This window comes from Empidonax traillii, unplaced genomic scaffold, assembly GCF_003031625.1.
Source record: "Empidonax traillii isolate 1590-97213 ecotype Southwest subspecies unplaced genomic scaffold, ASM303162v1 scaffold692:size495628, whole genome shotgun sequence".
In the NCBI taxonomy this organism is placed as follows: domain Eukaryota; kingdom Metazoa; phylum Chordata; class Aves; order Passeriformes; family Tyrannidae; genus Empidonax; species Empidonax traillii.
The window spans coordinates 201,864-214,377 of NW_020955885.1; the positions used below are offsets into that span (position 1 = coordinate 201,864).

The following is a 12,514-nucleotide window of genomic DNA, read 5'->3' on the forward strand; positions in this document are numbered from 1 at the left end:
CATTTCTCCAAGGAGCTTTTGGAAAAGCAAGGCTGCTATTGATTTTTTTTTTTTTTAATTGGTCAGACATTTGGATAACAACATTTAATCCATTAATTTGGATAACAACATTTCACTACTCCTTTTCCTTTTTTGATTAAAATATCCTCTATACTCTGACCTGCTACCTGTAGTTCTGCTTTTAGATGCATCTGGCACGCTATACTGTGCAATACTCTACCTGCACAGTGATAAGTCAAATTTTTCTTTTTAAAGTACTTTTTTGGAGTTAAAGGTACTCCAGTTAGTGTGCTACCTCACTGCTGAATAGTCTGAAGAAATGACGCAGCTCTCCTAATAACTTAAAGGCATTCTGGTTTAAAAAAAAAAACACCTGAATGAGTAATTAATCCAGATTATTTGATTTTACTGCTGTTTCTATTACAGGTAGGAATTAGTGCTGGCTATCTCAGGTACAAGGGAATTTCATCATTTGGCATTACTCTCTGAGAGAGGAGTAATTAGTGAGATACAAGTACTGGCAGAACACTGCTGCACATAAATAATCAGTGCTTAAACATCTGTTCAACATACAGAGTCATTACAGCTCAATGTGAGAGCTGTTGACAGCAAACTAAAGCTGGTTTTGGATCAGGTCCACGTGTTAAATTTATCAGACATCAAAGGTAAGTGCATGAATGTGTGACTTAGCATTATGATGTGGATTTGACTTTTTTTTTTTTTACTTTTGACTTAAATGTTTTTCTTTTAAAATTTTTGATGACTCAGGGTTTAATGTGTTCTATAGCTGTATTTGTGTGCCCTGCTAGTGATTACTCTGCTAGTGGCTTCATAGAAGTAATCCAGAAAGAACATCTGTTTTAAGTTTATAGTCTAAATCACGGAAGGATATTTGACCCTGTATGTACGGAAACAGCAGAATGTACCCAGGAAAACAGCACAACAGGCCAAAATAATGTCAGTTTGGTATATTCTGCTTTACCAACTCCGTTTTCTGCGTGCAACTGCACAAAAAAAAGCCAAGGCTATGAGAACTTAGTGCTGCTTCTGAAGAGCACAATAATCTTAAATAAGCCATGCATGTCTGCATTTTGTCTCTCTCCCATGAGAGAAATTCTGTATTCAAACCTTTTCTTCTGTCCCCTCAAAATCTTCCGTAGGGCTCCTACAACACAAAGCCAGAGAAATGAGTTGTTGCTGTATAGTATTGGAGCTGTGACTTTTCAGCAGTCAAATCAGTATTTTCCCAATGTAAATTAATTTTTCTCCTCTCTAATCCATGCCATTTGCAGTCCACAGTGCCTGGCTATAAAAAAAAAAAAAAAAAAAATGTACAAGCACCCTGCAAGTGGCAGCCAGTTCTGCTTTCTTTACAAATGCCTATTTGTGCTGGCTCTCAGTGCACTGAGCTCTGTGCAAAGCGATGCCACTGTGGGCAATAAGGGGAGCTGCACAGATGATGTTACACAAATCCTTTTCCTTTCTGGAAGCCCAAGTCAAAATTCTACATGACAATTCTAAACCTGACGTGGTTTCTACGATACTGACTTCCTTTCTGGGGGTGTTTGTCCCCTCCCTATGTAGAGCTAAGTGATCTCTGCAGAGAATATTTGTCCTTATAGTTCACAAAAGTAGTCTGGAAGATCAAAATATTTTGAAAAATTTCAGTAAGTATCAGATATCTTTGAGATCTGATTAAAGACTTTTCCATCTCTCATTCTTAACACACCCATTTTAAGTATCACAATTTGGATGTTATGAAATGTTATCATAACAGCAGATCTATTTTTCAACATCAAAGTAGAAATGCCTCCGGCAAAATGAACTTAAACATGTTGTTTGCCAGGTGCCTTTTGGTTATATGTGCAAAAGAATCCTTTAAACATGGAAAACAAATTATTGCACTTCTGTGGTTCTTGCTTTATTCTTTGCAAGAAAGACACCATCCTGGCAGATGGGGCTGATCTCTGGCAAAGTGGAATGCTTTATTATGGCATCCTCTTTCCAAAATACTACCCAAGCACTGTTGAACTCTTCAGACGGTGGCTTGACTCGAGGAGTTGCTATTTCTGTCTGTAGTTTCTATTAACAAGACTTTGTATGCTTTTACAAATACTGAATATAGCTGTTTGGTGATCTGTTAAGTAAGTGAAGAGAGGAGAAATTCTAATTTTCCATATAAAAACCTTGTAGCAACCTCCTAAACTAATGCTCAGTAGCTCATTAGTAGATAGCAGAAAACACAGAGTGTCTTGACTTTATACTGAGCCACCATGAGAGGCCTCTGTTCTTACACTTTCTTTTGTTCAGCAGATGAAATGCAGATTTAAAGCCTTATTCTCTCATTTGGCTGGTAATTGCAAAGCCTGGAATAGAGGCATTTTCTGTGATGTCTATAATATCATCTGCTGCACATCGAAGCGGACGTGGACCTGGGTGGTAACTGGGAATATTCTGACAGCCTGGCTGTGCTTTAACAAACTTATACCTCTGTGAATATGTATGAATCTGCAACATGCCTGGTTTTTGTCCAAAGATTGTGTGCTGCTGGGGACACATCAGCACGCTGCCATCCAACAAGGGACAAGTTCGCAGTGTGACTGTTCATAGTGATTTTCGTGGTGAGTGAATTACAGCATTATTAGGAATTTTGCTTACAGAGGACTGTCTGGTTTGTGTAATGGACTTAATTGCCGTTTGGAGTTTGGAGAGAACTGCATGGTCAATTTGTTATATCCTCCTAGATTTTTGGAAAGTGAGTCAGTCTTTCTGATAGTGTAAGGGAGGAAAAAAGTAACAGGGGAAAAACAAAGTATTTCTGTGGTCAAAACAGAATGCAAGATATTTACTTCTGATACTTAACTATAAGGAAAAGGTTTAAAGCACTAAAATAAGAGACTATGTGCTTGTACTTACTATGTCTTCCTAGAGTGTGATCTAGTAACTCTCAAATTTATGTTATCACTTTTTTTAAATGGGAAGATTTGCAGATGCAAGGCTTACGAGGGGAGGGAAAACGAAACTTCCTGAAGTGGGTGATTAGCAGCCTACTTTGAACTACAGCAAGCAGTGACCAAGATTCTTTGTGATGATTTGGTGGCAGTATATAAGTCCAGGTTTGTGCTCCTCTCATGTTTTCAGTTTCCTCTCTCAAGAACTCCTAGCTAGGAAAACCACTTTCCGTTTTCTCCTTTTAAGATTTTTGTGTGGGTTTTTTTTCTAGTCATTTTTCAGTACACAAAGCAACATATTTACCTGTCTCTTTTTGGGACTCCTTTATGGTTCCACAGCTTTTCTGTTTGAGGGATTTGGCAAGTTACTACTTTTGTTTTCTTTTGGTTTTTTTTTTTTTTTTTTTTTTAAATCATGGAGCCAGTTTGCTCCCAGAACAAAAGGTGATAATTCTTCCTACTTAGTGTTATTTGAATTGGGCTCCTGTCCTCCAAATGGTATTTAATGCCAGGTATTTGGAACCTTTATTTTGTGATTTGCCAGCTGGTATTTGCCCTTTAAAGTGCCTACCTGCAAATGGTTTGTGGGACTCAATAAAATACTGAGCAAAAAGTTGTACGGTTTTCCTCTGAGAGTGAGGAGATGACTTTACTATGTAACAGGCCCTGCCTGTTGATGGAGATGACTGGAAGGGTGGTTCCAGATCCCTAGGATTTGGTGTGTCCCGTCCCCACAATACCAGTCCAAGGTTTGCCAAGTTGGTTGCACCCTGTTCAAAATGGTAGAAGATGCAAAGGCTCAAGGCAGGTGGAACTAACCTTTTATGTACTTTGAGGGTTTGGGTTATGGCATAATAGTATAACGGAATTTTGAAACTGTTATGTTCAATTATTCCTGCATCAACATCGTGGGTGCTTGGTCAGTTGGTTTGACCTGTCTGCTTGCTTTGTATAAAACTCAGATTTGCAATCTAAATATCACTTTGGTTTATTGCTACTACAGAATCTGAAGGAATAAGGGGAAGAACTACAGTTTGTTTTTTTACATTGCTGTTCACACCTGATGTTTACATGCTCTGGATCCCACCCAGCTTTTTAAAGCTGAGACTAATAAAAAATGAAAGGATTCATTAACTAGACAGCAATAATGATCAAGCCAGTTGAGCTGGAACTGTTCCAGATTTTCCCTCTCTCCAAAAGCGCACATATCTTGTTTCTGCATTGCAAGGCTGCCTTCAGCTGGCTGCGATTCAGATACAAGTCTTCCAGATGTGGTTGCAGGATACTGTGATGAAACTGCCTTTCTGTCATCCAGTGTGTAATCATGGAAAATGAAAGGAAGATAGTGTCTTCTTCTGGCAGCATGTCATGTTCTCTGATTCCTAATTTTGTTATATCTTACTCTGTAGAGCGTGGAAGAAAATTGCTGTAAGAAGGAAAGGTGTTTCTTTTCTGCCAGCAAAGTTGAAAGCAGATGAGCAAAATTCTGATGGCAATATTGAATAGATGTGACTATCTAAAAACATAGGTTAAATGACTTGCGATGGGGGATCTGAATGAGAAGGGTTAATTTGCTTATAATTTTTATTTCCATGTTATATTTGTGAGGACGCCATTCATCAGTGTTCAGAAGCCCTCAGTAAACTGTTTATAAGGTGTTTTTAGCAACAGTGGAAATAACCAAGGGGGAATAGTATGAACCCTTTTCTCTTTGGGAAAAGAAAGGGAGGAAAGCACAACATTTCTTAAATTCTTAGGGATCTGTTTACTTAAGTGCCTTAAATATGTAGAATGATGCATAAAAATAATGTTGAATGGAATGCAGTAAAGTCGCTGTCAGATGAACTGACAGCCTTTTGTGTGTGTGAATGCAGTATGTGTTTAAAATGTTACATATAAATAACTGAACAGAGGTGGTAGTTACATGAAAAGCTATCATGTCCCTCTATTAGTCTGTGGAAAACAGACCAAATCTGGTCTATTACCAAATGATTGCTTGCTGTGTGCTTTGAGTCTGTGATGTTTGGCTGCTCTGCAGAAACAGCTCTTATAAACTGAAAGCTGAAACGCAAGGGTGATGTGTACTTTGCTTTTATCCTGGTTCAAAGGTTTGCCCCAACGCCTGCAAAAAGAGCACAGAGAAGAAATTGTGTTGGTTAACTTGCACAACAAAATGAAGATGTGATAGTGGCGTGGTTGGTGCACCCATCCTGACTTCAGTCCAAGTAGCACAGGTGTCACATGCACAAAGGAATTGACGGTGTAGGCAAGCAGCAGCGTATAAATGCTGGGCTGATGGGCTGTCTTTTACTGCGTGATGTGATGTAATGGGTATACTGTGATGTGATGTCTCTGCTGCTTGCTTGCTGCTACTGCCTTAGCTATTTAAATGCTATTACAACTGTGTCTGCTGTGGGATCTTGCACTTGCATTTGGCTGTGTGTGAACCTCTGAAATCCCAGCACCCTTAACATCCCTAACTGGGCATACAAGAGCTGGATGAAAGCAAAAAGCAAACGCTTATCGTGATGGCTTTTACTGGTATAAAGCTTCTGTGAGTGCACAGGGGGGGGTATTGTCTTTTAGACAATCAGCAACATCAAGCTCCTGTGAGTCTTTGCACTTTCCCTCTCTACACTGAATCAGGGAAGCTCTGCATGCCACGGAGTTGAGCTGCCGTGGATGTGCTAATGTGACCCTAAGTGGGAGCAGACTGAGGTGGGATTAAGGTTCACTGTATTTTCACTGATGAGTTGGCATCCATCGATTTGGGAACTTGCTTAGAAAGCATGCAATCAGAGCAGCCCTGTGGGGGCTTCGGAGGTTTCTGCTGCACCTCTGGCTGTGGAAGGATGGGAGCGAGGTGTTAGTATTTTGAGTGTAACTCTATGGTAGGAGACAAGAGTTTGGGATTTCTCCTGGAGCACCTCTGTTTTGTGAGACCGGGGCAATTTTTGTTCTCTTGCTTTATAAATCTTGCACTAAAAATAAGAATTATTTGTTTTAGATATAGTTACCTGATATCATCTGTTATAAATGGCATTTGCTTACACGAGCAAGAAACCAACTGATATTGGCTTTGCTCTAAAGAACTAAAATTCAGCATGTCTAAGTATTTAAATTATTGCATTATTCTTTTGCATGAGTGCCTGCAGGACTGAAATAAAGCAACTGCAGCAATGAAGCCAACAAACCTCTAATAAGAGGATTTGCATGAACAGCACCATGTTGGATGTGGTCCACCAGAGTAAAAGCATTTTGGGGATGTAGTATCTTATTAAACACATTGTAAATGTTTTTGACAAGAAGCCTGGCTGAATCCTACCACCTCTGGACAGCCAACACGTCAGAGCATTTCTGAGTGAGATATATCATCCTGTCCTGGACTGATAGCTTTGGATAATCCTCTAATCCAAGTGATAGCTTAAATGTTGCAGCCTATTTAGTTTTGCTCATTCTGGGATGCCTTGCTGCTGCAGAGCTCAGGATGTTGTATCCTAATGCTGTATTTGCTCTGTTAGAGGCAGCTCCTGAGCTCTGCTTTTTCCTCTGAGTTCTGGGATTTTTGCTGAGGCTGCCAAAGACAAGGTGACTTGAAGAAGGAAGCATGACATCAGTTTTGCTCTGAGGACACTGAAGCTTTTGCTTGTAACCTCTGGTTATGTTTGCCTTCTGCATGTCTTGTACTCCCACTGCCACTGCTACCTCCTTACAATGTGGCCAGGCTGATTCCCACATGCAGTAGCCTAAAAATAATTGCAAAGCATACTCCTTTAACTGTCTGCTTGGTGGTGGAGCAAAGTATTTTTCTTTGCACTGCTGAACCACAAAAAATGGTGAGTTGGAAGGTCTGTGTTGAAGATGCTGTCGAGTAGAGGAAGCTGTCCAGTTACTCCTGCTTGTGAAACAGTGTCACATGAGGATTGCTGATTTTGCCCTTGTGCTGGGGTTGGAGAAAGTCAGGCACTGGGGTGATGCTAAGAAGCTCCCTTTTTTGCCCCCTTTTCCTGCGTCTGCTCTTAATTGTTCTGAGAACGAAGAGACTCCTTCCCCTTCTCCTCCAAGAATCACAGCAGCTTTTTGTTTTGTTTGTCTTTTACAGATCAATTTTGTAGCATGTCAACTGTTTGCACTTTTGGCTGCATTTTGGTTTCGTATTTACCTGAGTCCCAGTCACGCCAGCTCCGCTGTTCGCCATGCATTTGCCACCCTCTTTGGAATATACTTTGCTGTCTTCTGCTTTGGGTGGTGAGTATTTAGTCACCATATAGACAAGGCTTGGGTAAAAATATGTACCAGATTTTCTGGATGACCTCTTTTTAGTCTTAAGGCACTTAAGGCTATCGTAAAAAAATAAATTTAAAAAAAATCCTAAGCTGCGTAACCATTCCAAATCCTCAAAGTAAAATGAGTCATGAAAGTATTTTTAAGTGGAGTATTAAATTTAATTTTTGATGTTTATTCTGGAAGTTAAAGCCATGCCAGTCTGCTGTTAAGATACCTCTTTTAGAAAAAATGTATCCGAATTGACTGTGCACTTTAATCCAGGCTGCTCTTTCTCTCAGTGAAACACATGAATAACGTCTTGTCAATAAGTATCAGTCTATGTTGGACATTCAGGCTATAAAGATGTAATTGGGGTAATCCATGTTTACTGGTACCCTGATATGACATCACATTTATGTAATTTGCATGGAAAAATGCTCCCCTGCTCTGAATTGCCAGCACTTCCAGGTAACACAGTAATTATCTAAATACTGCCTTTCTTGTCTTTAAGGTATTCCATTCATCTTTTTGTCCTGGTGATGATGAACTATGGCATTATGAATATGGCGAGTATTCCCAACATCCACAGGTGAGCGGCTGCAAGTGTGGAGCTGCCCCTCTGGCACCTTCTCTGCTTTCAGGGAGAAGCCCGAGGGGTTTTTAGAAGCACCTTCTCTTCTCTCCTGCTTTTCTTTCCCAGTTACTTGCAGGAGCTTTGTTCATCCAGTTACAGAAGCAGCTGTAATCTCAATTTGTGGTTTTTTTGCATTGATGTATTTTCCTACAAAATTGCTGCCCTCAAAAGTTGACTTTTCCAGGCTTAATAATTTATGGCCAAACCTCTGGTTTCTTAAATGTAATGAAGTCATGTTCTCCTTGCTCTTGTATTCCTGAGGATTGCATTTGATAATCCTTTTTAATGTCTTTTCCCCCCTTGCTGTTTGGCCTTTAGGTATTTTCCGCTTATTCTTGGGTTAGGTAGTTCAAATAAGGTCACTATGGCAGCTTAACTTAGTGATCCACAAAATGAAGTTTTGCATTTGGTACTGGGCTTTGAGCTGGAAAAAGTAGAAAGTACCAGAACTGTCATTGCTGCTCAGTAGAAGCTTATGGCATCATCACGAGGAGTTCTCCACCGTGGCATTGATCTTCTTCCTGTACAAATGCCTTAGAGGAAGGAAGACATGTGAGACTCCTGAAGTGCTTTATCAAATGAGTGCCTTCCTGGCCAAAAGACAAAAAGTGCTTTCTCATGGAAATGAAAACTACAGGATAGTTATGTCTTCTTCTTTCACTGACTGAGAGGAAATTCGTGTGGAAGAACTTCTCTGTTTGGTCACTAAGCCTTCTTGTGTGGGTACCATACTCTCTTAAGAGAGAGTTCAGCACCAGCACCGGGGAGTTTTTAAAATTGTTTAGGTGGAGTTGTTTGCTTCCCATTGGTCTGTACAAAGAAGAATTTTTATTTTTAAAGCTGCTACTTTATAGCTGGTGATTCTTCCCTCTTACTTACTTTTGTGTTGGTCTACCTAACAGCATGGGGCTAATACTGTGGTTTGGGTGTGTTACTGGTGATTTCTGTCTCTGCACTGTGTGGCTGTTTCTGTAGCTGCTGCTGAATGCTCATAATCCACAACAGTCTGGGCTGGCGAATGGAAAGCCTTTCTTCACTTGTCCTCAGGGCCAGGGCTGTCTGAGAATCTGATGTTCAGATAATCATCTCACCTTCTTTTTAGTCACTTCCTGAGGAGGACTCTCTCTAATATCTAAATGGGATCCCCACTTGAGATTATTTAGAAACACAAAGTATAAACAGCAAGCCTGTCTGCAGCAGTCATTAGCATTTTGCACTGGCAAGATAGGTTATTAAAGAGGCTTTTTTTCCATCCCCTCACAGAGTGCAAATCCCAGAAGTCCAGAAATCATTAACAATTTCAGAAAAAAAAATAAAATTGGATAGTATTTCTTAAAGAAATGCCATCCAGAGACCAAAACAAAAAAGGGTTAAAAATGTGTATTACTTGTTTCCTGGGCATTGTCCCTGTCAGTCACTTGAGGGAAATACAGGAGTTAGTGACTGTAGATCAGGAGAACCAAGGGAATCATCCAGTAGTTATTTGCATCTTCCTAGGTAAGTTGATGTGGTGATAGGGAAATGGACACAGCTGGGAAAAATAGCTGTATACTGCAAAACAAAATAAGCTGGTTCATAGAACGTCACCCACTGCTGCAAGATAGTCATTGGTTGATTTGATTCAATGTGAAATGTCAATCCACCATGGGGAAAAACCTCAGGAAGTCTGGGAGGATTGTGTTAAGACTTTTCCACTGCATGGTACTAGCTATAGCAGTGTGACTCAAAGTGCATCCACATTATCAATTTTTGCAAAATAACGATGTATTCAGACTGCTTAAGAGTAAGTTTGACTGATGTCACTTTAAGGTCTGGACCTGTTCATGCAAGGGGCCTGTAAAAGCCCTGAATCCTTTGTAGTGGGGCTTCAAAACTTGGCTTTTTTTTTTTTTTTTTTTCCTCAAAAAAATGCAGTGGAAGAGAACAAATGAAAAAAACTACGTAATTTAACCTTCATGCTCCTTTCCCTGGTTATTTTCTGATAGCTTGCTCTCCAGTAAGGCTGCTAGCCTTCAAGGCCTATGAATGGACAATTTGATCCAGCAACAGAAATGCTCCCAGCTGCAGCAGCAGTTCAGCATCTCTCTCCCTGCTTGCCCCCCTTTCAATCTAAGTGCTTTACACTTAAACATTGAGGCTTATTTTAGATCCTTCGTGCTGTGTTACCGTTACATGTCTGAGCTGGGTGACTTGCCTTTGGAGGGATGTTTGCTGCTCTCCCTAGACAAGAGAGGAGTCCAAAGACCTTGCTGAGGCAGGACTGGATGCCTGACCCAGATAAAATAAGATAAATTCTGTGCTGAATCTCCTGAAGAATCTGTCATGTCCCCTCAGTCTGCCTTTCATCCAGCTGTTTGCTATGGGCCATGCGACCTGCAGGTTGACTTGCAATCCATCACTGTCGTTCACAGTGCAGTTTATTAGTCCCCAGGGAGCAAAAACTCGTTTCTTTCAGAACCAACCATAATTTGACAAAGATCTGGCTCTTTTTCAGTTGTCTGCTGAGTGATCCTATTGTCTGATTTCACCTTTAGGTCTCCCCTGTGATTGATCCTCTTATGGGTCTTGGGGGGAATCCTGCTTGGCAACGTGCAGGATGTGCTATCTTGTTCTGTAATCTGTTGGTCTTTGCATCTTGTCCTCCCCACGGATAACTTCTGCCACAGGGGACACCTGGTCCTGGCCTGTCCACGTGATGCAAGCCTTTCATTCTGGTGTCCCAGCTCTCCACTGCACTGTGTAGATTGCTTGATGTGTCAGTCTGTTTCCAAACACCCATCTGTTTCTTACCACCCCAGGATCCTTGTTCTTGCTCACATAAATACAGGGAGAAGTTACTCGTATGGAAGGCTGCATCTGCCCACGCAGACGCTGCAACACTTCCAGTCTCCAGCCTGTTCAGCTCTTAAGATAGAAAGAGTCAAGCTACTGCCCTGCCTAACATAAGTTTGCTATCATCTTGAAAAACAGAGAATGAATTTGTCGCACTCTACTTGATGGATGCTTCTTTGGTAGGACACAGTGATCCTGAAGGTCCTTTCCAGCCTAAATGACTCTGTGATTCTTCTGGAAGGTGGCATGTTTCAGCATGCACAGCTGAAAAGAATAGGCTGTGTGTCATTTTATGCCTTTTTAAAAAAAATCAGAGGGGAGAAAATATCTTAAACTTGAAATATTTTAGTCTCTGCTAGAGCTGAGGGAAAGTTGTAAATAAAGAATATTTGCAGATAAAAAAGTCAGTGGATAACGTTGGTGATGCGCATTCAGTATCATCTGGTTTCAAATATTTTAGTCGGACAGAAATTTCAAAATTATATGTGAAGTTGGTCACTCTGAAATAGAAATATGCAACTTGAATTGATCCTATTTCTCCTTTTGTTTTTTCCCCACCCCCAGAGTGAAGAGACCTCTCCGTTATGTTTCAGCTGGGTACACAAAACTATCAGTCCTCCTTGAAAATTTTTTCCACATCTTAAAGCATGGCTTCAGATTTGTTAACAATCTGATTTGCAAAAATCAGCCCAAACCCAATTTAGTTCTGGTTGGTACTTGTGTTGGTAACTATGTGTTCTGTATGTTATGTTTTTAGGTACTCCTTTGTTGTAGCTATGGGATACCTCACGTTGTGCCACATAAGCCGAATATACATATTTCATTATGGTATTCTCACTACAGATTTTTCCGGGTGAGTGAGTCTGTAAGCTGTTTCCTGTTTCAATTAGTTAATTTTGGTACCTTTTAAGAATAATTTGTATGTTACCTGTGAAGCACCTGCAATTTTGTTTCTCTTAAGCTTTTTCTCCAAGAGTTTTGTATTGTGGTGGTTTTGTTTGTTTGTTTTGGGGGTTTTGTGGTTTTGTTTGGTTTTGGTTTTGGGGTTTTGTTTGTTTCCTTTCCCCCCTTCTGATTTATCTGAAGCCTCAGCAGGGAAGATGTTTCCCACCCAGCCCAGGCACTTCCATGGGCATGAGGGGAGAGCTTGGGCAGGGAGTGAGTTGCTGGGGTAGATGGGAGCTGGTTGAGTAACCCAGAGAGATAAGAGATCAGCTTTGATAGTTGGCACCAGTTTTATGGGTTCTCTCACGGGGGCAGGTTGTGGCTGCTGTTTTAATAGCACAAGTTTTTATATGCCATGCATTTCTGTGAAACAGTGTTTTTCATATATACTGTAGTCTCTGATTTCCCTGAAGCGGTAGAGGATGCTTTGCAAAAATAGAGACAGCTAAGCCTATATGTTTTGTTTATGAGAGGAAGGTTTGTTTTTGCATGCTTTAAAAACAATGTGCTAATCTGCATTCCACTTGTTTAACTGAATGTCTGAATACAGAATAATTAGTAACAGACTATGAAAAAAATCTGTAAACTGGAGCAGTAGGTTGTGCATGACTCTTCCTAGTCTGTAGAGTAGGAGATTTAAGGTTTTTGCTCTCTGTGTGCATGTATCTCTCTCTCAGGCAGTGGCTTTCTCTCTCTCAGGCAGTGGCTTTAAGCATTTAATTAAATTTTAGGGGGTGGAGGGGAAGTTCCTCTGTGAATTCTGAGGCTTTTTACTAGAGAAGGGTACAGAAATGGGAACTCACACATCTAGAGGAATTTAGTTCAGTACTTTTTCTGTGGTTCTTTTAACAAAAAGAAGCATGTCCTGAAAGAGCGTGACATACCA

At 40.5% G+C, this 12,514-nt stretch overlaps 1 protein-coding gene across 2 annotated transcripts in view; it reads left to right on the plus strand.

Annotated features, from left to right (window-relative positions):
* Positions 1 to 12,514, plus strand: part of MBOAT1 (membrane bound O-acyltransferase domain containing 1) — a 55,501-nt gene that overhangs the window by 15,025 nt on the left and 27,962 nt on the right. For both annotated transcript variants that reach the window (XM_027899856.1, XM_027899855.1), the window contains exons 2-4: positions 7,054 to 7,199; positions 7,729 to 7,806; positions 11,441 to 11,536. In XM_027899856.1, coding sequence (XP_027755657.1) covers positions 7,054 to 7,199; positions 7,729 to 7,806; positions 11,441 to 11,536 — 320 coding nt within the window. The remainder of the gene's footprint in view (positions 1 to 7,053; positions 7,200 to 7,728; positions 7,807 to 11,440; positions 11,537 to 12,514) is intronic.